The sequence below is a fragment of the Podarcis muralis genome, chromosome 14 (assembly GCF_964188315.1).
Source record: "Podarcis muralis chromosome 14, rPodMur119.hap1.1, whole genome shotgun sequence".
Classification (NCBI taxonomy): Eukaryota; Metazoa; Chordata; class Lepidosauria; order Squamata; family Lacertidae; genus Podarcis; species Podarcis muralis.
This window is the reverse complement of record NC_135668.1, coordinates 843,175-867,820: the sequence shown is the minus strand read 5'-3', so window position 1 is coordinate 867,820 and position 24,646 is coordinate 843,175. Positions and strand designations below refer to the sequence as shown.

The following is a 24,646-nucleotide window of genomic DNA, read 5'->3' as shown; positions in this document are numbered from 1 at the left end:
CTACCTTGAGAAAGCCAAGCTGTGTGTCATCTTGGTAGAAAGCAGCTGAGGGACAAAACGAGGGAGAGAGTGCTGGATTTTGTCTGACCCCTCCACACACCAGATTGCCTACCCTGCCATCTATGCAAGACAGTGGCAATAATTCCTGATGGTAGTTAACAAAATCAGCCTTAAGGCATTTGCTTGTGTTCAAGGAGCTGCTGTTCCAAATGCAGGATGTGAGCATAGCTCCACACTAGTTACATTAATGCTGCCTTTTTATTATAGGTTGCATTCCCAGAGCATCAGTGGCTTTCCAAGGAACAGCTGCCCTTGTTAGAAGCTCTGCTTCCTCCAAGAGAAGAAGTAATGATTTCAGAAGACATGGATCAAGTTGATCTTGTTGAATTTGATCCAAGAGAGCGAGCCTTCCGTACTCATGGGGAAGCCTATGAGGAGGATGACGAAGGTCCTAGAACTGGTGTGCAGTGTCAGACATCTTGAACTGGAGGTGTAACTGGACTGCTAGTGACAGATTCAAAAATTGGCTTTTGAAGCCACTTGTCATGTTCAGCACAGAGATGCTGAGTATCATTTTTGTAACTATATATTTAAGCGTTCATGCAAAAAAAAAAAAAACCCCACACCAAAAAAATCCCTCTGTAGCAAGACTTGAGTATACTGCAACTTGGTTGAATAAGCACTTCCAGTTTCTCTAAAAATCCCTAATGTAGAAATAATTTTCAGAACACTATTTACATAAAACAGCTATAGTTTCAGCTCAATGGGCTGTTCTCTAAACCTGTTTGCTGTAAAACTGAATTATTGCTTCAAATAAAACAGGACCATTCTGTGTGGTGTGAGGACTCTTAACCAAGAGGGCAACTCTCTCACCCCATCCCTCTGGAATGGGAACTAAATGCTTTCTTGGCTTAGGGAGCTAGGACATACAATAGAAATTCACCAGCTAAAAGCTTAAGAACTTGCATGCAAGCAGCATCTTTTTCTGATTTTTTTTATGCTTGGGTGCCCCCTGCTGGAAAGAAACTCTTTGTATATTGCATATATTTGCAAATTGCAGGGCTCCCCTGAGCACATGCACAGCCTTTATTCTTAGTCACACCTGTGCCGTCCATGACAAGCACTGCCACCCCAAAAACAGAAAAATGTCTAATAGGGGAAATGATACTCCAGTAGCCCAGTTGGCAAATTAAGTAATTTAAAGTAACAAATACATTTATAAACATAAATAGCAAAATTCATACAAACTTAGATATATATTGATTATTTGCATTTGACAAAATCTAAAGGTTTTCTTGACACCTTTTGAAAGTCCCACAGCTTTCAAAAGGAACCCAAATTTGATTTAGGTACATTTAAATTGGACAGTCATAAATATGGATTTCTTGATCATCACCAACTGATACAATTTTAGAACCATTTCCGTTGTATTGCACTCCCCAGACCTGTGAACAAACCAAAAATCTGTTAAGATTGATTGCATAGTTAGGCAATAGCTTATAACAGACATTAAAAAAATTATAATGATCACAAGTCCTTTTCTTTAAAGGTAATTTATATATGCTGTGTACCGCCCACTGCACAAGAGAAAACCAACCCAATGGGCCCTCAGATGTTGGGCTGCAACTCCACTGTGCCTGACTATGGCTGATAGGAGTCAAACAGTGACAATCGTAAAACTGAAACACAAGAAGCTGCCTCATATTGAGTAGCAGCAACTCAGTCTGAGGCAGAGCTTACCCATCACTTGCTCCTTGATGTGGAGATGCCACAAGCATTGGACCTGCATTCTTTGCATGCCAGGCATATACTGCCACCAAGCTATGGCCCCTCTGCCAGCAAAAGCACACTCATTCTGCTAAAAAGGCAGGCCAATGGGATTGTACTTTCAGTCTCTCACACCCCTGTTACCAGCACTTTGCACAGAGGCAAGCTGAGTGGTTCAAGCATCTTGAATTAAAATGCTAGTTTTATTTGGGGGGTGGGGGTGGAAATCTTCCGTTTCAGGTGTTAAGAGAACTCAGTAGACAGCACTAATAGACAATTAATTGGACACACTTCACATTTATTTTATGGAACAAAATTTATATACTACTTTTGTAAGAAAACTCCACAAATATAGCAGGAAGTAACCCTTCAAATTTTGGAACGTCTCAAGACTAGTTCTATGCAGCATGAACTAAAGGTTTTAATGTAAGGAAAGTTCCCTAGGCTGCCACAACCGACAGCCACAAAGTTCTATATACCTGATCTTGATGATCAAAGAAGGTATGAGCACAGGTCTTGGAAGGTACATCCCACACTTTCACAGTTTTGTCTGATGAACTGGAAAAGAACAATGATCAACAATTTTGTTCCCTGTTAATACCAACCCACCAGAAATAGGAAATGGCCTCTGCTTCCTGAAATCATCACCATTTGTGCAGTCCACTGGTGTGAGCCTCCAACCCTGAGCTCGCCCTTCCCTCTTTGGGGAATTAAAAAATTGCAAGTCACATCTCTCACTTCATCTATCCTGAAGCCACGGTACTCACTATTTTGTCATGTTTATTTAGGATATTTCATTGAAAAGTTCCAGGCCTGGTGTACAAAAGTGTGACTAACACCTCCAACCCCAAAGAAAAGCAGAACAGAGCAAGCAAAAACAAAACCACCATCTGAATTGTCTGGGCAAAAAGGTCTTTCCCTGGTATTGAAAAAGGTGCCAGTGTTGGCACCAGACGTGTCCCTTGAGCGGACGCAGAAAAGGTCCTCTTTTAAGAGTGTAGCATACTAAAGAAGATTCTTGGAGCAGGGATTCTGCAGAAAATCTGAAGACTGGCATTAGAATTGTTTTTGTTTCCCTAAGTGTTTATTTGCCATGCATAATATTCAGTCCATGTGTTGTGCAAGACAGCACAAAGCAGATGCTGCCATGCTACATAAAGATAAAGGACCCCTGACAGTTAAGTCCAGTTGTGAATGACTCTGGGGTTGTGGCACTCATCTCGCTTTACTGGCCGAGGGAGCCGACATTTGTCCGCAGACAGTTTTTCCGGGTCATGGGGCCAGCATGACTAAGTCACTTCTGGTGAAACCACAGCAGTGCACAGAAACGCTGTTTACCTTCCCACTGGAGCAGTACAGTACCTATTTATCTACTTGCACTTTGACGTGCTTTCGAACTGCTAGGTTGGCAGGAGCAGGGACCGAGCAACGGGAGCTCGCCCTGTTGTGGGGATTTGAACTGCCGACCTTCCGATCGGCAAGCCCAAGGCTCAGTGGTTTACACCACAGCACCACAAAAACTAAGCAGATGAGTAAAGAGTAACTAACTGACCTTAGCAATACAAGATTAAAGACTGCAGTGCATTTAGTTTCCAACCGAGACCAAACTTGCAGAACTCACTGGCCTGACCCAACAAGGCAGCTGAAAGTTCAAGCATCCATGTTCCTTCACAATGCAGTTCACACATTCCACTCGCTGTACACTTGATGACCGGCAGCTATCCATTTACCAAACAACATGCAAGAAAGTGAGCCCACAGCTTGCAACTGTGTCTAATGCAGAATCTTGCTCAGTGGTGCGGCATCTGACTTCAGTCCCCAGCACTTGCAGTAAGGGCTGCCAGTCAGTGTAGGGAACCCTAAGCTAAGATAGATCAATGGTGTGAGTCAGCGTAAGGCAATTCCTTTGTCCTGCACAACCCCACAAGACAAGTGTGGCTCAATGCAGCTGTCAGAAAAATTCTGCACAGCTCATACCCCTGCAATAGATGCCCCTCATTTTGCCATGCTTGAAGATGACACCAACAGTTATCTTCTACTCACACAAACAAACCCAGGAGAACAAGGGCAAGAGCTTAGGCATGCTGCTAACACCTTGCTGTTTATGGGGAAAGCCACACACTGAAGTACATTGCAGCGGAGTAGAGCAAACCCACACTCAGTAGAGCAAGATCAGCAAGGTAAAGAAACGGAATGCCTCACACACGTTTCTCTGGGCAGCAGACCCCATTTGAGAATTTTTCCTTAGGAATTCTTTGTCATTTATCCCAATACACTCTTAATCAGATTTCTTTTAGCGTCAACACATATTTTTCCGTGTAGAAGATGTTTTTTTAGTGGGTCGTCTTAAACACGGATAGGGCAGAGGGGGGATGGGCAATTGGTTGCAGGTGCGAGTAGGAGATTGTCAGTGGTGATTAGGTGGGTGATTGGTGGCTGCTGGCAATTGGGAGTGTTGGTCAGGCGGGGGAGCGATTGTTGGCAACCCCCCGCCCCAAAAAAGCTGAACAACTCTGGGCAACCCCCCCCCCAAATACAGTATATTCATTTGTGAAAAACTCATCTTAAAAATATGGGAAGCAGTTGCATAGGTTGTATTCAACTAACTTTTACTCAATAGTAGACCTATGATTGTAATTAACTGGCCATGACTTAGGTCCATAATTTTTAAGGAGTCTATCTGAGTATAAGTTAGTTGAATACAATCCTACAGTTACTTGGCACCTTTTGAAAATAAGGCTGCTAATTCTTAGTTCTGCCCAATTAAGAAAATCATGCACTCAGTTTTACAACTATGTGAATTTTACTCTATGAAGCTCCATTTATAAACAGGCCTTCCTCTCCACATCCCATCCACATAAATGAAGGGTGATGCTGTAATGTCATAGGTTCAGGGGGCAAGTTCAAATCCACACTGAGCCTTGAAGTTCACCAGATGACGAGGGACCAGAGTCTATCTCAGCCTAGCCTGCTTTACAAGGGTGCTCTACTTACCTCTCTCGTAATTCTGGGGATTCCTCTCATGTGTTACGTGTTTGTAGTCTTGCCCCTTATAAAATTAGTGATTTAAAAAGACTGGCTTGGGGGAGGCAGAAGAGAGTAAACCCAGCATAGGCCTGCAGCAGGCAACCATTCCCTCTGCTGGGGGCCACATACAAGCAACAGGCGTGGAAAGGTCAAAGCCCAGTGTGGGTCACCACTTCTCTCTCTCTGCACCACCTCCTTCCCCCTCCATTTCCCCCACATGAAATTAGGCTAAGTGCTGCTCAACAATGAACCCACCAGTGACATACTCCTTTCTAGAGTTCCATGAAGAAAGTGCAAGATGAACATGTAACGCATAACCCAACCAAATCAGGTCATGCCAACATTCTACATACCTAGAAACGAAATGGGTGTCGTCAGGACAAAACGCTACATTTAGCACCCAAGATGCGTGGCCACTCAGGGTGCCTGCCAGGTTCGCATGCTGCCTGCAGAATTCAAAAACAGGCTCCAGTTTAGAAATACACCCTAGCAACAGGCTCTTCAAAATAATATTCCAGGGAACTTCTGAGTTTCTTCAGATGTTTATCAGAGGATTCTCAATGAAAAGTTGGAGCAATTGTGGACAAGTGTGACAAAACGGTTGCTTCTCATGAATCTTCCTTGCAATTCTCAGCTACCTGGGAGTGATGGGTCCGTTTTACCACATTCTTCATTCAAGGTCCAAGAGATTAGCATTCCGAAAGAATAAAATGTATGTGCTAGACTGCATCCCATATTTCCTGCCATGTGAAAGGGTTCACACTTCATGGAAACACAACCAACATCATCACTTAGCAGGATATGACTTATCCCTTAATTCAACCTTCCCCAACCTGGTGCCCTCCAGATGTCTGGCTCCAACCCCCATCATCTCTAACTAGTTGCCATGCAGCCTGGGGCTTATGGGAGATGGGGTTCAACAGCCGCTGGAGGGCAAGAGGCTGGGGAAGGCTGCCTTTATCAGTCACATTAATTACAACCTTCGTCTTCCAAAGGAAAAGGGCAAACAACATCAAAAGATGCTTCTTTGCAGAAGCCAAATGGATGAAGGTAAATATTTTTATGGTGGTCCAGGGGGAAAATGGGCTCGATGAACCAATAGCACCTGGTATAAAGGCAGCTTCCTAGGGGCTGATGGCCGGGTGGGAACAAAACAAATCCAAGGAAAAAGAGGTTTTTTGTAGCTATTAGACATGTCAACCAAATAGAACTTCCACATTACAAGAAAGAAGATTCCACCTAAACATTAGGAAGAACTTCCTGACAGTAAGAGCTGTTCGACAGTGGAATTTGCTGCCAAGGAGTGTGGTGGAGTCTCCTTCTTTGGAGGTCTTTAAGCAGAGGCTTGACAACCATATGTAAGGAGTGCTCTGATGGTGTTTCCTGCTTGGCAGGGGGTTGGACTCGATGGCCCTTGTGGTCTATTCCAACTCTATGATTCTATGATTCAGACATAGAAGACCGCTCTTGCAGGATACCCAAAGGCATCTGGGTGGCCACCAGTGTTTGAAACTAACTGGGCACCAGGCACCTCCTGTAACAGAGAATGGGCTGATTGTGAGGAATTTCTTATGTCTTGTCGCCATGTATTGCAACTAATTTAAATTGCTGGCGCTTCTAAGAGGCTGTTGCCTGTTGCTGGCTGCCGCTTGGATCTACTTGCACACGTGAATGCTAATGCCACCCTACATTAGAAAGACATGAGAAAGAAGAAGAAGAGAAGGAGTTTGGATTTGATATCCTGCTTTATCACTACCCCCAAGGAGTCTCAAATCAGCTCACATTCTCCTTTCCCTTCCTCCCCCACAACAAACACTCTGTGAGGTGAGTGGGGCTGAGAGACTTCAGAGAAGTGTGACTGGCCCAAGGTCATCCAGCAGCTGCAGCTGCAGGTGGAGGAGCGGAGACGCGAACCCGGTTCCCCAGATTACGAGACTACCGCTCTTAACCACTACACCACACTGGCTCTCTAGAGAGAAGGCGGCTGCCTGCTGCTGGTGTGTCTCTGCTGCTCAGCTGCATTTGAGTGTGTTTCTCCACCAGACACAGGAGGCTGAGAAAGAACAAGCAAGGGTGGGAGGGTGCCATAGGGGAGGCTTTTATTCAGGATTAAATCTGCACTTCAGAGAGCCTGTCTGAGTGCTGGGAGGGAAGGAGCCACCACTGTGGGAGGAGGGACGGAGGTTGAGATCTCTCTGACGGCAGAGGGAGGAAGAAGAGGTATGCATGTGTGTGCCATTTGGAGAAAAGGGTTGTTTCCATCCCTGATCTGGTGTTTGTCTTCTACTTGCAACAGAACTCCATGGGGCTTCTTCCAAAGTAAAACGTGCATGGGTTGCCTGTGCTTGAATGGCTGAAGCCGTGTGTGACTGTTAAGGCTGGAGTGAACATATGAAGGTAACGTCTCCTCCAGGGTCAGTGCTGCCTGGCCGGCTAGGGGTTGTGTATGTTTTAAAGTATACCATGTTCACTCTACTGCCTCCTGCAGTTTATCTTGTCCACTCACCACCCCACCATTTCTGCCTTTGGGGAGGAATCCCAGCTTTCTCATGACCTCTTCCTCCCCCCCGCCCCACCGGATCATTCTCCTTTTCATTGTCTGGATATTTCCCTCATTTCTTCCCTTCTGACCACCCTGACTCCTTCTAAAGGGACAGTGTTCTGTGTTTGAATCCTGTCTCTGCAGGCTCCATTCTGCTCTCCTCCTTCCTTCCTCCTTTATCTTAAAATGCAATGGCCCCTTTCCCCCCCCCATCTCCCCAACTCTTGTAAGATCCTTCCCATTTTCTTTCAAATCTAGGCCACCAAACCTACCCTATCATGGTGATGGCCTATTTCATTTTTCTTTCTTTCTGACTTTTCTGCACCCTAAATTTGGCCTGGCCAGCTTTGTAGGTGAAAATTTAACACAGCCTTTCTTTAGTGGAGGAAGCCATGGGAAGCATGCAGATTTCCTTGCCATTGCCATCACCATCTAACAATCTGAAGAATGGCCCGCTTCCATATCGATTCTATTGATACTTGTTTTATTTGGTAGTTTTTCTGATGATGTTCTGGCTCACTTATAATTGTTTGTCTCAATTGTAAACTAACTTGTGAATCCATTGGATTAAAAAGCTAGCAAGCAATACATGCACATGCACATGCACATGCATGCATTGGGCCTCTCTGCCATCAGTTGCGTAAGCTGTAATAAGTGGTGGTGTTGGTTAGAACAGAATCAGGAAATGGTAGTTACTCTGGATTTATTTGCCCAAAACACAAAGGTAAGGTCTGGGGTGCTCATTTTATTTTTGATGCTTTCTTTTTAGAATGGTTAATTGCTTCCATTGTTCAAAAGGCCACAAAAGACACCTGGAATAACCCAAAGGAATCAAAACAGCAGCAAAAAGGTGGGGAACCACCACTGTTAAATTTGATTCTGCTTGATGATATACACAATTCATTTTCAGCTTTGTAATCTGGGGGGGGGGGGGTGGCTTGACTTTCCATTGTTGTGACCATAACCTAGGCTTAAGTTGCCATGTGATGCCTAGTTTGTATATCTGAGTTTCTAACTCTGATGGCCACTGTAAGAAACTGGTAACATTAGATTAGGGTTGTCTTCTGGGGCTGTTTGCTCTTTTCTATGAAAGCCAAAGTTTGTCACTGACGTAAGTGATTCAGACAGCCTTCCTCATCCTGGTGCCTTCCAAGATGTTGTTGGATTACAACTCCCACCGGTCCTGACCATTGGCCTTGCAGGCTAGTGCTGACATAGGAATTGGAGTCCAACAACCTCTGAAGGACATGCTATCAACATACATCCTGGCAAGTTTGGAAACTTCCTGTTGGTTTGGGAAACTGAGGAGCAGTTAAGAGGTGATACAAGGAGGTAGAAAGGTGTATAAGAGTCAAGGGAAAATTGATTTTTTTATCTCCAAAAGGTAAGATTTTACCATTACATTACCACTGAATCAGTTTTGAGAGACATTGCCATGCTCTGGACAGAGAAGGATTAGCACTTACACGTCATAAATCTTGATGTAGCCATCATCTGAAGCTGTGACAAGTAATTGGGAGTCTGGGGAGAATGTCAAGGAACGGATTGGCATAGCGTGCCCTGAAATATAAAAGAATCCCACTTTCATCCATGAAGGCCTGAAGATATCACATCTTGTACTGCCCCCACCCCTGCAACCCTGTTTGACCAGCTCCTTTCCTGAACTGTTTCTGGAAGCATGGGCAGGAGAAGCTCTGCTGGGAACCTGAAAACGAGGGAAGAAAGCAAAGCACAGCCTCTATATTTGGAGGCTTCAGACCACTTCCCAGAGATGGAGAGCAATCTGCTGCAAGCATTCCAAGCCTTACCTTCCAACGTGTGAAGAAGTTTTCCAGTCGCAATATCAAAGATATTGATAATTCCATCTATAGCTCCACTGGCAAGATATTTTCCATCCGGGCTCTGCAAATAACAGAGAATTTAGCATTTTTTAAAACATATTCTATTTAGAGAAATTTACAGACCACCTAATCAAAACAACAACTACTAAGTTGAAATAAAAAGTTTTTTGAAAGCATCTAGAACAGCATAGAAAAGATGCCTGCCTGTGTTAATGTTAGGAAGGTTGCTCCAAAGCATAGACTGGATGAGTCCAAACAAATGAGGAATGAACATTATGTGGCATTTTGTGAAAGTGCAAGTTCCACAGATCAAAGTGGTCAAGTACGTATGTAAGGGGTAAGGTGATCTTTCATGTAAACTGGTCTGAAGTTCTCAACAGCTTTATGTAATAAGAGTAAACCTTGAACTTGTCTGAGTAACAAACTGGCACCCAGTGCAAATCTTGAGCTATAATATGCTGCTCTCAACAACTGCAGTATTCAAACCAATGGCAAGGACCCCCCGCCCCGAGTTCTTTGCAGTAATCCAACCTTGAAGTCACCAATGCCTTGAATACTGTGGTCACGTTATAAGAACATTACGTCAAAAGAGCACAGTTGCATCAGGCCACAGTCTAATCAAGTCCAGCATCTTGTTCTGACAATGGCCCATCAGGTGCCTATGGGAAGCCCGAGAGCAGCAGCACTCTGCCCAGCAACAGGGATTCAGACCAGAGGTTGTGGAACCCAGAAAAAGTCAGCTATACCTAAGCCTCGCCAACATCAGCCAATTTCTTTCTGGGACAAAGATGAGAAAGGCAGCCCTCTCTGCACGAAGATTAAATATGCCTGTGGGTATATCAAGCAGATCCAGTGATGGGAAAGGCTTCAAGCTGCAGGTTGACATTGCAGGTCTCTTACAAATCATCCTGCTTGGGGCTAGTTTGGCAGCATTAGGCAAGTCTGCAGAGCACTAGATGCTTTGCAGTACTGGCCCACACTCCACCAGAGGATATCAGTCTCACTTCAACAAGGCTCTGATTTTCCTGCAAGAAAACCCAGAGGTGGATCCCTAATCCCTAATCAAGTGCACCAATTGGTCCGGGGCATAAAATGTGCCAACTGCTGATTTCAGGCTATATCACAAGGGTGGTGAACCTTTTTGGCGGTATGGGCCAGATCCTTATCAAGATCAGCCTCACTGGGCTGCCCATACACCAATCACATGTCATCAAAATGACATAATGTACAAAGTGCTGTTAAAAGGAAGCCCCCCCCCCCACTTCTGTTTCAGTTGGGGTTCCATGCAAAGCCCTTGAATCAGGAATTGGGGGAAACAGCCTTGGCCAACTTAGAGCCTTTGGTGGGCAACGACTGGCTGGCAAGACAAAGGCTCCCCACCAGAACATATTCTAGGATCAGCTGGTGGGGACACACCTATAAATCCCATGAAAAAACAAACACCGATTGCTGACAAGTACACAGTTATATTCTTGTCACATTCAATTTATCTGGGCCTGTGTTTTAATGTCTCTGGGCACCCATACAATTTTCCTACTGTGGGCCCCATATAGTGTGAAAGCATAGCATTTTATCTGGTTTAGATTTGCACACACAGCCTTGGGAAGAAGAAAACGGAGTAAGAGGTGCTGGATTTGAAAATCTTCTTAAGCAGCACTTATTGATCAGCATTTTGAAACCATTAATGACCTAGCACAGCAGAGGTCTGGGGCCTGGTCATCTCTCCCTTGGCACCACTTTTTAAATGCTAGCAAAACACAGGGCATTCAGGACAAATTAGTAAGTGGTGGAGATAGTAAAAGAGATTGCACCAAAGGCCAATTAACAGACAGGATTCTTACATATGCAATACTCAGGATGAATTTGCCTCTTGTATCCAAGGAATATTCTTTTTTTCCAGTCTCGACACCAAAAATGTTCACTTTCCCTATGTGGCTTCCTGTTGCAACATACTGGGAGTCAGGTGAAAAAGCGAGTGACCAGGCATCCACTGTGAGAGGAGAAGGAGGGAAAAGTTAATGCTCTAAACTCCAGATTAAATATCCAACACTGATTGAACTGTTCTTATAAGTGCACAGCAATGTTGATGTATGACTAGCTGTGCATGAAAGCAGATATTAGAAGGTGCATCCCATTGCGAGCCATTATCATCGTTCACATGCTATTGTGCTCAATATCCTGGTGATGATGTTGAAGATGATATCTGTGTAATGGTTTGAATCATTCAAAATGATTTATATTAATTATTTAACAACAACTTATTATTTATATAATAATATAAATAATATTATTATTTATACCCTGCCCATCTGGCTGGGTTTCTCCAGTCACTCTGGGCAGCTCCCAACTGAATATTAAAAATACAATACAGCATTAAACATTAAAAACTTCCTTAAACAGGGCTGCCTTCAGATGCCTTTTAAAAGTAAGATACAGTGGTACCTCCAGTTGCGGACAGGATGCGTTCCGGAGCTCCAGTTGGATCCTGAGGTTTTCACAACTGGAGGTGCCTGCTCTGTGCATGTGCACATGGCGAAACCTGGGAAAATACTTCCGGGTTTGCCACGTGTGTAACCCTAGGATTCGTATCCAGAGGTGCACGCAACTAGAGGTACCACTGTAGTTGCTCACTTTCTTGACATCTGACAGGAGGGCGTTCCACAGGGCCGGCGCCACTACCAAGAAGGCCCTCTGCCTGGTTTCCTATAACCTCACTTCTTGCAAGGCAGGAACCACCAGAAGGTCCTGGGAGCTGGACCTCAGTGTCCGGGCAGAAGGAGACAGGGATACAGGACCAAGGCCATTTAGAGCTTTAAAGGTCAGCACCAACACTTTGAATTCTGCTCGGAAACGACTGGGAACCAATGTAGGTCTTTCAGGACCAGTGTTATGTGGTCTTGTTGGCCACTCCCAGTCACCAGTCTAGCTGCAGTCTAGCCGCATTCTGGATTAATTGCAGTTTCCGAGTCACCTTCAAAGGTAGCCCCACGTAGAGCACATTTGTAGTAGTCCAAGCGGGAGATAACTAGAGCATGCACCACTCTGGCAAGACAGTCCACAGGCAGGTAGGGTCTCAGCCTGCGTACCAGATGGAGCTTGTAATCCTTACAAACAATCCAATAAAGTGAGTCAGGATTAGTGATGCTAAATTCTTGAGAATAATCTTTTGGAGAATATTCTCGAGAATATTCTTGATTAATGAGAATATTAGAGAATTTTCATTTAAAATAGAATATTCATTATAATTAAAGTTAAACCATTCTAAGGTGATGGCAGCAGTAATGGTCATGTTAAGGTTTGGTATAAGGAAACTCAGTAGTTAAATCATATTTTATTCTTCCATTAGAACACGTATTGTATATGTTACAGGACTAGTCAAAAAATCCAATTGGCATGTTAAGGTTTGATACAAGTAAATTCAGTAATAGGCTATCTTGTGCTTCTAATAGCTCTAACACTTAATAACTGTTTTGGTGACTAAAACACAGCTTGATAAACAAAACTATATGCATACATATAAAAATGATAATATATTTCAGTATGTCAATCCCTGGTAAATGGCACCTTGTACCATTGAATAGCACTGCAAAAACCAGTTACTGGCACTAAATAAAAATATAGAAACACCAACTGTTTAAATCAAAGCCACCTCACATGCTGTTACACATAATTGTATAAGCCTAGGTACTTTTAAGTGTATAAAGCATTAAAGCTACTTTCTGTAAAAAAAATAACACTGTATGGCCAAGGGTACAGAATTGTTAAGAATAAGGTCACACCAAAATAGAAAAAAAGGCTATTACATGTAGTTGAAATGCATGCGAATTAAAATGCACATCAGATTAAATGAATAGCATTTTTAAAACTAAAAAATAAATAAAAAATGCTCACATTTCAGAACTGCCAGTGGTGAATGACACAATGCCCAGTAATGTAACTGGATCAAAAAAAATCATTATTCATTACTTACACGGACTTGACTATTTACTAGATTTTTTAAATGTGGGTTGTAAAACTGGTTCTTACATTCAAATTTATAATTTGAGGAGAATATTCTCCAGAGAATTTTCTAGCAGAGAATACAGTGGTACCTTGGGTTAAGTACTTAATTCATTCCGGAGGTCCGTTCTTAACCTGAACTTTAGCTAATGGGGCCTCCCGCTGCCGCCGCAGCATGATTTCTGTTCTCATCCTGAAGCAAAGTTCTTAACCCAAGGTAATATTTCTGGGTTAGCGGAGTCTGTAACCTGAAGCGTCTTTAACCTGAAGCGTCTGTAACCCGAGGTACCACTGTATTCTCATTCTCGATAATATTCTCCGGAGAATATTCTCACCTCACATCACTAGTCAGGATTACTATCCTCCATTCTGAAGATGGAGAAAAAGAAGCTGAGAAGAAGTGGCTTACCTGAAATTCAGCTAGTGAACTTCATCACAGTGACAAGGTTAAAACTGGGGGCCCTTACTGAATCATCACCAGCTCAGTCACCTTAGAACTGTCCCAATGAACAAACCATCTGAGCAAACATGCAGAGCTCTACTTCCTAATGGAACAAATTACTAACTAACTCCCCATTGACTTCTATGGGATCCACAGCCTGATCCTGTGTCAAGTTATTCAGAAGTCAGTCCTGAAGAGTTTAATGTGATGAACTACAGTCAGCATGCATATGATTGCAGTTAGTTGTGACTACATTTTTATGGAACATATGACCCTTAAGGTCTTCAACACCAAAATTATAGCTCAGTTGCTCTATGGAATTCCAATCTGGCTGCTAGGGTTTACCCAGATGGTTGAACAAGTGCAGGCAGCTTTCCTTTTTAAGATTTTTGCTGTCCCACGCTGTGTACCCTATGCAGCCTTGTGTCTAGAGGGAGGTCAACACAAGGTAGAGACTGTTGCCTGGACGAGATTTCTTCTATGCTGGTTAAACATCTGCCTCACAACAGATAAAGATCCTCTCCTTAGTGAAGTGTTGCTAGATCCCTTTCTTTCCCCAGAGCTACAACAGTTTAACACAAAGGTACAGCAACTTGGGCTGTCAATGGAACTTTTGCGTTCAATGTCCCTGCCATCTGCCAAGGCTAGGTTGTGGGACAATGAAAGCCAGATCTAACAGTAGCAGCACAAAAAACATGCTCCCCTCTTTACTTTCTTGGGCACATGAAACTAACCACAACTATCTCAAATTTTTGTTTAACCCTCAAGAAAGAAGGGCATTTTCGCTGGCCAGGTTCAACTCAAACCCATCAAACCTCCTTTGGAGAAACGTTCTCGGGCAAGGCGGAGTGAGGTAGAATCTGCCCATGTGATGACCACCTGGTGGAAACTCTTACTTATATGGTTCTTAAATGTAAACTATATGCTGATCTCCACCAGCAATTCCTAGAGCAACTCTGCATCCCCAAATAGAAACCAGAGTCAGTGGTCATACACTTTCTACTATTGGGGAATGACCAGGAGCTCACCAAGTTAGTGGCCAAATATCTTTATCTGGTATTCTGTTGTTGAAACACATTGCAGACGACTGATCTCCCTGGAGACCTAGAGATGTGACAATAGTCTGCTCTGCCTCTCCTTTTTTTTGGGTAAATGTTTTGTGCCACGGGGGAAGTGGTAACTCTGTACTGTTATGTTATGGATGTTTGTATGTGATGCCAACAAAAGGTTTGATGATGTTATGTTCACCTTGTAATCCGCCACAAGGTCCTCTTTTATGAAAATAGCAAATACATACATAAAGCTTTAGTTAATGTTTTAAATTAAATATCAACAATAAATCAATAACCTATTAATTACCTTCCTCTCAAAGGGTTCAGAGCAATGTATAACTCTCATATAAATTTCATAACACAAATACTACAAACAGTATGCTAAAAATAAATATTAACTACTCATTAGAACACTTGCAGCCCTTGAACCGTATATTCTTAGTAGTCAGAGAACTTTTGAACTTTACCAGGTCCAGCATCTATTGACTTGATCTGTTTGCCAGTGTCTAAATCCCAAATACGAATGTGAGCATCTAAAGAACTTGACGCAGCAATGGTACCCGTGTGACTAATATCCACCGAAACTACACCCAGCTGATGACCTTCTAATGTCCACTTGAGATCCAGCTTCTCTCCGTTCCTTTGCAAAATAAAAGGAAACTAAAATTTAAAAACAATACATGTTTCTTCATATGGCACACCTATCACCACATTCTGAAATTCTGTTCTGCATATTTTTCCATTTCCATATTAATTTTGGTTTTCACAATCCATTGCCCCCCCCAAATTTCAGTCTTCCACATGGAGATGAAATAATTATGCACATAGAAGTCCCAAGAAAGTCAATGGGAAAGGCCTTAGCTCAGTGGCAAGGATCCCACATTCAATCCCTGGCATTTCCAGGAAGGAAACACCCTTGTCTGAAACCCACTGTCAACACTTTCGAAACCACAAGTTACTAACAGCACAATGAAAACAATTTTTTGCAAGGCTTGCTTGGGTAAATCAAAGCACAGCTTAAAAATCAAATCTGAATTTGTGTTGAACTACAGCGTGTATACATACACAGGAAACCAAATTATATCAGAGCTAAAAGAAAAAGGATTAGACAAGTTCACAGAAGTTATATCAGCAGCAACTAGCTATGATGCCAAACAGACCAGCACATGTTTACATCATGCTCCTGGCTTCTCGAGAATTCAGTTTAACCAATTCTTTTTCTTTCTTTCTTTTTTGGAACTCACCATTTCCAGACTTTCACCATGTCATCCAAAGAGCCTGAGATGACTGTTTCTGAGCCATCGTTTCTATTCTTCCCCCAGGCCACTGACCAGATGGCGTCGTCATGTGCTGGGAAAGAAAATAACTGATTGAAAGATGAATGCAAGATGATTCCAAAAAGGAATGCAGTTTAACAGCTGTGGTTATCTTAAGTTTTACTGGATAACAGCAAGATGTCACAGATAGTATCAATTCTGCCCTAATATCCATTAGTCCACTCTGGACACAATTTTAGAAGTAGATATATTTCTCCTTTGTTTTACTCAGCTAGTGAGGTGGGGTAGGGGTGGATGGAGTAACAGAAAATCTGGCTCCATATCCAAAGTGTCTTTAAGTTAACATCTTACATTAAAAACCTGATAGTACCAAATTATCGAAGGCTTTTCACCAAAGCCAGACTAAACGTCTTTCCTTCTGCAGTGTTGGATGGCAGGTTGAGAGGAGTTCCCTACCAGGACAGACTTTGCTCGTGTGCTCAAGACATCAATTCCATAAAACATATTTTGTTGCACTGTGCAAAATATGAGCAAGCCAGGGCTGAACTGATATTACCCTTGCTGGTACCTTTCCTGGGAAAATCAGAGGCTTACTATATCAGGTTCCTATTGGAAGACTGGACAAACGCTAGAACATTAGCAGTGGCAAAGTTTTTATCGGTGGTTGCAAGAACCAATGATCCCTATATTCTGAACAAAATGCTTGTTTAACTTGGAGGTAGGCTGTATGAATTGTGTATTGCCTTGTAACGATTTGTTGAGTCTCTGGACTGTAATAAAGGTTGATGATGATATCCAAAGTGACTAGGTCTGACACACTATCATTGCTCTAGGAAACTGGTTCCATTGTCAAACTGCTCGTTCTCAAGAACGGTACAACCAAAATCTACTCTCCTGCAATTTAAGCCCATTAGATCTAATCATGTCCTCTTGAACAGCAGAGTTTAAGCCTTTGCCAGCTTTTATTTAGGAAGCAATTTGAAGAGTGTTAGGATGTCTCTCCCACCACCCCGTTTGTCTCTTCTCAAGACTGTACATAACTTCTCCAACCTAGAGACTACAAATCCCATCATCCTGACCAGTGACCATGCTGACTGGGACTGAAGGGAATTGGAGCCCAAGAACATGTGATGGGCCAAAGGTACCCTATCCCTATGGTATCAGAAATTATGACAGCTGGATACAAATTGGATTCATTTTTCACACTTTTCCCTTTTCTGATCCTTAATTTTGTGTCTTCATATTTCAAACATACCAGAAATCACGACAACTAGAACATTTCTTTCATAAATTCTTTTTTTCTTTCTTTCTTTGAACAGTTAAGATGGAATTCATAACTTATGTTAAAAGTCTATACCTTTCTCATACATTCAATTTGCCAGCTTTTGTTAATCAGGCACAAAGTAGGCTTATTTCCTCACCTTGTTCTTGCTTGAAGAGAATACTGTACTAGGGGAGAAAAAGGAATATCCCTGTTATAAAGTAATGAAATTTAAATCATAAAATTAAAAGCTGTGGCTCTGATACACTTACTTGCGTAGTCATTTCTTCATACAAACTGAGGACACACAGAATTGGTCTGGGGAAGGAAAAAGGGGTAGTCAAACCAAGGTAGAAACATTCCCAGTGAAGAAATAAATGTGCGTAAGATCAAGTTACAAGGAAAGCAATAAAATAATAAACAATGTAGAGAGCAAGAAAACAAGCTACATGTTCTAATTTCACCTCTGCCATAAATTCACTAGGTCATGATTTCCAAGTCCTAAAAGGTTGGTACTGTGATGTTTTTACTATAATGATCTGTATGTTCTCATATATCAGATAGAGAGATAGATAGCTTCAATTTTATTGTTTAATTGCTTTTTAATGGCTCTTCCCACCCACCCCTTTGTAAGCCGCCTGGAGTTCCTGTCATGGAAAAAAGGTGAGTCCAAAGAAATATAAAAATAGCAGCCGAGGGAGCCGCCGCCGAGGTCGCCCTCTCCCCGAGGTGGCGGAAGGGGAGGCCTTTCCCCTCGGCTTCCCATCCCAGCCAATGGCCCAAAGTTTGCCCCAAGGCGCCCGAGGCAGCAGCGCAAGGGCGGCCACATCCAGCGCCTCCCCGGGCAAGAGGCCCACCCTGAGGGGGGGAGAGACCCCCTTCCTCGCTCTGCAGAGGGAGCCCCCGAGGGAGGCGAAAGGGATGTTGCTATGGAAACGCGGCCTAGTAAACCCCGCCCCCCTCCCTCGCCTTCCCCGCGCGACCCCCACGCAGTGCTCGCCTCTAATTCAGAGATCTTTGTCTCGACGGATATAGCGATAGTTCAACCCGTCTCCAAGGCTCCCCGCAGCACTTCCGGCGCCTCCTGGTGACGCAGACGATGACGCGCCGCTCGCCGCCAGGAGGTCGTGGAGGAGGGCGGGGAAGTCCTGGCAGGCCCCGAGAGGGGCTTCTCTGCCGCCACCTGGTGGGCAGGAGGCCGTTTGCCGGGCGGCGTCCTTTCCGCTTTCCGCTCGCTGCTGCCCCTTGTGGCTGCGGAGAGGGCGTCGGGCTGCTGGCGCTCCGGGGCGCGCGGGGGCTCCGTCCCACGCTGGGTCGCCAAACAGCTCTTGGCCGGGGGGGGGGGCGCAGCGCGCTTCTCCAAACACAAAACGGAATATGGGGGCCTCACACGTCCCATATCCTTTTGCACTGACTTTGCTAAGACCATCAAACGTGGTTTTCACCCTCCTTTCGTTTCATTGCCTTCCTGGGAACTTCCAAAACTCCAACCATCAGCCACTCTTTTCCTTTCTTTTCTGCGCAACCGCTAAGCTGAAAAGGTTTGGCGGACAAGCGTCCTACTTTATTTCCAAACGCTGCATGTTCTGTAGCTTCACACACTTCTCGTGCATGCCCCCCCACCCCTCCCAAAAATGAATGCTGGGAACTGTAGTTTGCCAAGGGTGGTGTTTCTGCAGCCCACAAAGCTGCCGAGGGAACCTATGGATCCCAGGATTCTTTGGAGAAAGTCACATGTTTCCCTCTCAGAGCTACAAATCCCAGCACCCTTAACCAAAGACAGTTCTCCAGGTTATTGGGGGTGGGGATCATATGGCTTAACTGTTGGGTGTGCATTAAATGTACAGTTGTGATGTGCCCTTGATGTCAGTTGCTGTGATTTCCTGAAGGCATAAGTATTGTCTTATTAACAAATCAATTCATATCTTATTTTTCTTAGGAGAAAGAAAGAGGGTGATGCTCCTAATACGGGACTGGCAATTCTCCCCACAAAATATATGAGTGATAGCCAACTAAGTCGGGGAGGGGCAACCTGCTCCCCTCCCAATGCTGTTAGACCCCAACTCCTCTTGTCCCTAAGCAGTGGACATGCTGGCAGAGGTGGATGGACACTGGGCTCCAACAACATCGAGAGGGCCAGCGTTTTCCTGCCCCTAAATGAAGACATACTCTGAGTAAAACCATTTAAATCAAGGCACTGAAGAAGTGCATTTAATTTGGATATATGTTTCTGTGTGTACACTTGTGAACTTGCTAACCCTGGCACAGTTTAGCTCTTCCCTGGACGCTGCAAGTGGGAAGCCCAACAGAGTGCAGACTCAGTCACTGAGGACATCTGCAGAAGCTTCTTTGGTCATTTCCCAAGTTGGTGAGGCTTCTTTGACAACATTAAAAAACTGAGCCTTTAGTGTCACTGGCCCAGTCCTGTGGAACTCTCTGCCACTAGAGATTCAGTAGGTGCTTTCTGTGCTAACTGTAAAATGCTTTCTGAAAACTTTTTTTATTCTGCCACACCCATGCAGAGAATTACAAATACATTGGTCAAGAAAATTGGATTCCAGGTGGAAAAATCAAAATTGGAAACAGAACTGTTAGATCCCAAAACTAAGACTTTGTCAAGGATGTATAACTTGCTGTTGAAATGGAATACTCAGGATGAAACGGTGAAATCCGCTATGATTAAATGGGCACAAGATGTTGGACATAACATTATGATGGCTGACTGGGAACAGTTATGGACCACAGGTATGAAGTTTACGGCATGTAATGCCTTAAGAGAGAATATTATGAAAATGATATACAGGTGGTACATGACACCAGTCAAGCTTGCAAAAATCTATCATTTGCCCGATAATAAATGTTGGAAATGTAAAGAAACTGAAGGTACATTCTTTCACCTTTGGTGGACGTGCCCAAGGATTAAGGCTTTCTGGGAGATGATATATAATGAAATGAAAAAGATATTTAAATATACCTTCCTGAAGAAACCAGAGGCCTTTCTCCTGGGCATGGTCGGCCAATTGGTGCCAAAGAAGGATAGAACTTTCTTTATGTATGCTACAACAGCAGCAAGAATACTTATTGCAAAGTATTGGAAGACACAAGATCTACCCACTCTGGAAGAATGGCAGATGAAGGTGATGGACTATATGGAACTGGCGGAAATGACCGGCAGAATCCGAGACCAGGGAGAAGAGTCGGTGGAAGAAGATTGGAAGAAATTTAAAGACTATTTACAGAAATACTGCAAAATTAATGAATGTTAGAATGATGTTGGATTGAAGTTAAGTGGTTTTCTTTCTTTCTTTTTCTTTTCTTTCCCAAATAAGTTTTTATTAATTTACATCAAAAAACAAACAAAAACATATTAGTTTCACATCAAAATTTTACAACATAATCACTTTCAAGACTTCCTCCAGCTTATCCGTAAATCATTCGTAGTTATAATTAAGATTACGCATTTCTTAATTTTATATTGACCTTATTTATATCTTTCTTTCTATTCCCTTTAGACAATATTTCTTAGTCTTTCACAGTGCTTCTTTGAATCCCATTAGCGTTATCTGTCCCTCACTTATATGTTCCAGGTAATCCACAAATTTCCCCCAGTCCTCGATGAACTTTTGGTCTCTTAAGTATCTAATCTTTCCTGTCAATTTATCCAGCTCCGCATAATCTATCAACTTCATTCTCCACTCATCCACAGTCGGTATTTCCTGCTGTTTCCATTTCTGGGCTAGTAACACCCTTGCTGCTGTTACTGCATATTGAAAAAAATTGCAATCTTTTCTTTTTATATCATTCCCTAATATCCCTAACAGAAAGACTTCTGGTTTCTTTGTAAACGTATATTTTAGAATCTTCTTTAATTCATTATATATTTTTTCCCAGAAGTCTTTCACTTTCTTTCAGCAGTAATGTTATAAAGATGTGTAAAAATGGATTGTTAACAGGTGATAATCTAAAGTTATAATATATTAAGATTAAAGATGAGGATAAAAACAAAGAGGGAAAGGATTTGCTGAACCAACTAATTGAACTGGATACAAAAAAGGGAGGTGTGAGGAGGTCTGGGGAACAAGCGAATGAAAGATAAGACACGGAAAGATTGAATTGTTTTTAACTGTTTTTACTTTGTATTTTTTCTTTTTCTTTTTTCTTTTTGTAACATTTTGAAAACTTTAATAAAAATCTTTTTTTTTAAAAAAAAAAAAAGAGAATTACAAATACATCCTTCCACAATAGTTAATTGATGTCTGCTTTTAACTGTTTGTAGGTTGTATTGTATGCTTTTATGTTTATCTTACTGTAAACCGCTTTGATATCTTTTTAAATGACTTCACCCTATGTGCACCCACTCTCACACACACTAACACACTTGCTGTCATCAGTCTTTCTTTGGTGTTTTGTTTTCCCCTATGGAAACTTTAGCCTTAAAAGAAGTTCATCATTGTGTTTTGGGATGTGCTGAGTGAGAGCGGAGGCCAGTTCCTACATCTTTTATGACTCAGTTCATCTTTCAGAGTTCCTGAGAAGCCAGGCTTAATTTCATCCCACCCAGAGGGCAGCGAGGTGCCAGGCAGGGGGAGGCAGCGTCTCAGGGCCAAACATATGCTCTGCACACAGAAAGCGCAATCCCTGCATCTCCCAGGAAGGCTGGGGATATCCTCTGTCTGAAACCTTCTGTGCTAAGAGCAATTCGGGATCACTGGATTGAGGGCCTCACTTAGGATGGGTTGCTTCCTCCTTGTGCAGTGGATCAGACCTGGAGGACATGAACTGGGAACAAGGAAGGGCATTTTGCAGGGCCTTGGCTCAAGCAAGCAGAGCTCAGCCCCTCGACTCCGGCATCCGGCTCTCGCAGTGGCCGACCACATCCTCTCCAAAGAACCTGTGTGAGGCTTGATAGGCAAAGGCTGAGCCTCTGAAGTGGGGGGGGGGGGGAGTCCTGCGCTTGAGCAGGCCTGATATACCCCCAGGACAAGCTGCTGTAGAAGGCAAAGCCGTCGCCGTGTGGAAAAGCCCCAGAAGCATTTAGCTCCACTTTTCCAGGTCATTTCAACACATCCAAAGAAGGCCCAGCTAGGAATCAGGAGGCACTACCCTTGCGGTTCTGAAAGCAGGTACATTGGCTGCATCCACACCAGGCACCAAAAGCACTATGATGCCACTTTAAACAGTCAGGGCTTCCCCCAGAGAATTCTGGGAGCTGCAGTTTGTTAAAGATTCTGAACGTTCTTAAAGGTAAAGGGACCCCTGTCCATTAGGTCCAGTCGTGGCAGACTTGGGGGTTGCAGCGCTCATCTCGCTTTATTGGCCAAGGGGGCCGGTGTACAGCTTCCAGGTCATGTGGCCAGCATGACTAAGCCGCTTCTGGCGAACCAGAGCAGCACACGGAAACACCGTTTACCTTCCCGCCGGAGCGGTACCTATTTATCTACTTGCACTTTGATGTGCTTTCGAACTGCTAAGTTGGAAGGAGCAGGGACCGAGCAACGGGAGCTCACCCTGTTGTGGGGATTCAAACCGCCGGCCTTCTGATCGGCAAGTCCTAGGCTCTGTGGTTTAATCCACAGCGCCACCTGCATCCCTTCTTAGGAAGCCCCTATTCCCTCTCACAGAGCTGTTTAAGCATCAATCTCTCTTCCTAGGGAATGGCAGCTCTGTGAGAGGGAATAGGGGCTTCCTAAGAATGCTCCGCCCCTTCATGGATCACTGCCTTTCCGTGGCGAAGGGGCTTGAATAACTCAGAGAAGCTATGAGCTATGCCATGCAGGGCCACCCAAGATGGACATAGTGGAGAGTTTTGACCAAACGTGATCCACCTGGAGCAGGAACCGGCAAGCCACTCCAGTATCCCTGCCAAGAAAACTCCATGGACAAAGACAACAGGCATATGAAAGTTATGACGCTGGAAGACCAGATGGTTGGACAGTGTTCTCGAAGCCACAAACATGAGTCTGACCAAACTGCGGGAGGCAGTGGAAGATAGGAGTGCCTGGCGTGCTCTGGTCCATGGGGTCACGAAGAGTCGGACATGACTAAACGACTAAACAACAACAACAATAATGCTCCGCACCCTTAACAGCCTAACAGCTGATGTACAGCATAGCGCAGCAGCCACAGCGGCCCTTTTCCTGCACATCCTCCAGCCGACTCCAGAGCTTCAACTCCAGTTGTGTGGGGAGAGAGAGCAGGGGAGAGAGCAGGAGAGCAGGGTTAAAATGGGTCTTTGGAGGCTTTTTAGAGGGTGCTCCCCACTTACATGATTTTTGCTTCTGCTTGGGGGCCCAGAATGTGACCCCTGTGTCAGTGGGGGGGGGCTGCTTGTATCCCAAACAAATAGCATGGTGTGGTGTCTGCAGTTTACAGCTCCTCTATTCCAAGTTATGAGGGCGCTCATGATCCTGGGTGGGTGGCTGTTCCTTGTGGTGTTCCTCAGACAAGCAGCAAAATCCTACACATGTTTGCTCAGGAATTGGTCTCCCTGAGCAGAATGGAGCTTGCTTCCTAGTCAACAGCTAAAATGGTTTGCTGTGGCTGAATAGGGGGAAAGGCACTGCTGAGTTTTGAAGCTGAATGTTTGGAGATTCAGGACACATAAAAGGAAGCCCTTCTTCATGCAGCACATAACTAAATGAGGGAACTTACTCCCCAGGAGGCAGGGGTGGCCACCAACCTAGGTGGCTTTAAAGGAGAATAAGACCAATTCATGGCTGACAAGAGGACTATTGATGGCCACTAGCCAGGATGGCTCTGCTCTGCTTCCAATGTTGGAAGCATCAATGCTTCTGAATTTCAGTTGCTGGAAACCATGGCATGGGTGAGAGTGCTCTTGTGCCCAGGGGGTCCCATTGGGGTATCTGGCTGGCCACTGCGAGAACAGGAGGCTGGACTAGATGGGTCACTGGCTGGATCCAGCAGGCTCTTTTTGTGCTGCTATGTTCTTATGAGTTTGTCAACATGACCCAGTTTCCCTCAGCCGCAGACTTTGCAGAGGCTGCATGAAGCCATGCAGAGCGACTTCGCTGGGATGACACCTGGGGATTTTCAGCAGCCAAAGGATCCAAAATAAGCCAAAGGATCCAAAATAAGCCATGCATCAAGCCTCCCTTGGCATGAAAGCAAAACAAAAATAGACAACCTCTAAGCAGAAAAATCAACAGTGAACTTTATGCAACCTCTCAGAAATGCACGCAATGTTATCCTCAAGAGTAAGAGAACCATTTTTAGAAGACTTACTCCTTCTCCCCACACCCCAAATGTCATTTATTACTTTTTCCCCATGCTTTCTCCAAGGACCTCCAGGCAGCAGACGTTCCTCTTCCCTGCCCTGCTAAAATACTCACAACAACCCTGCAAGGTAGATTAGGCTGAGAAATGCTAGGCTGTATCTGGAGTTCTTGGGCCATGACATAGGAATCCAATGCAACAGTTA

General features: G+C 44.0%; 2 protein-coding genes and 1 long non-coding RNA gene across 11 annotated transcripts in view; 2 read left to right on the top strand and 1 right to left on the bottom strand.

Moving 5' to 3' along the window:
* The window catches only part of DNAJA4 (DnaJ heat shock protein family (Hsp40) member A4), a 40,274-nt gene extending 23,523 nt beyond the window's left edge, over positions 1–16,751 (top strand). For 4 of the 6 annotated variants that reach the window (XM_028707071.2, XM_028707070.2, XM_028707073.2 and 1 more), the window contains one exon: positions 268–1,527. In XM_028707071.2, coding sequence (XP_028562904.2) covers positions 268–483 — 216 coding nt within the window. In that variant the 3' untranslated portion in view covers positions 484–1,527. Of the gene's footprint in view, positions 1–267; positions 1,528–2,555 lie in introns of those variants that run through there. The other 2 variants (XR_013390637.1, XM_077918857.1) reach the window with 2 other exon arrangements.
* SKIC8 (SKI8 subunit of superkiller complex) lies at positions 1,182–18,355 on the bottom strand. 4 transcript variants are annotated; one of them, XM_028707076.2, is made up of 11 exons: positions 18,209–18,355; positions 17,481–17,526; positions 17,369–17,396; positions 15,915–16,020; positions 15,138–15,310; positions 11,019–11,167; positions 9,145–9,238; positions 8,803–8,896; positions 5,148–5,240; positions 2,247–2,325; positions 1,182–1,445 (listed from the first exon to the last, which is right to left on the bottom strand). In XM_028707076.2, the coding sequence occupies exons 2-11, from the start codon at positions 17,490–17,492 to the stop codon at positions 1,356–1,358; spliced, it is 918 nt and encodes a 305-aa protein (XP_028562909.1). In that variant the 5' UTR covers positions 17,493–17,526; positions 18,209–18,355; the 3' UTR covers positions 1,182–1,355. The 4 variants fall into 4 exon arrangements, with proteins under 4 accessions (XP_028562909.1, XP_028562908.1, XP_077774984.1 ...); XM_028707075.2 differs by lacking the exon at positions 18,209–18,355 and adding an exon at positions 17,832–18,144; XM_077918858.1 differs by lacking the exon at positions 18,209–18,355 and having other exon boundaries at positions 17,305–17,391; positions 17,481–17,498.
* Positions 18,356–18,481: 126 nt separating this feature from the next.
* On the top strand, positions 18,482–21,437 carry LOC144325479 (uncharacterized). The gene is made up of 2 exons (XR_013390638.1): positions 18,482–18,749; positions 19,148–21,437. It is a non-coding gene; the product is annotated as an uncharacterized LOC144325479 (long non-coding RNA).
* Positions 21,438–24,646: the final 3,209 nt, after the last annotated feature.

Excerpts from the sequence above, each read along its gene's own strand:
- SKIC8 (XM_028707075.2), bottom strand. The coding sequence starts at position 18,037 with ATGTGGCCGCCCTTGCGCTGCTGCCTCGGGCGCCTTGGGGCAAACTTT. Across the intron at positions 16,021-17,368 it reads TCTCTTCAAGCAAGAACAAG|CACATGACGACGCCATCTGG; the intron begins GTGAGGAAATAA and ends TTTCTTTCCCAG. Across the intron at positions 8,897-9,144 it reads ACTTCTTCACACGTTGGAAG|GGCACGCTATGCCAATCCGT; the intron begins GTAAGGCTTGGA and ends TTTATATTTCAG.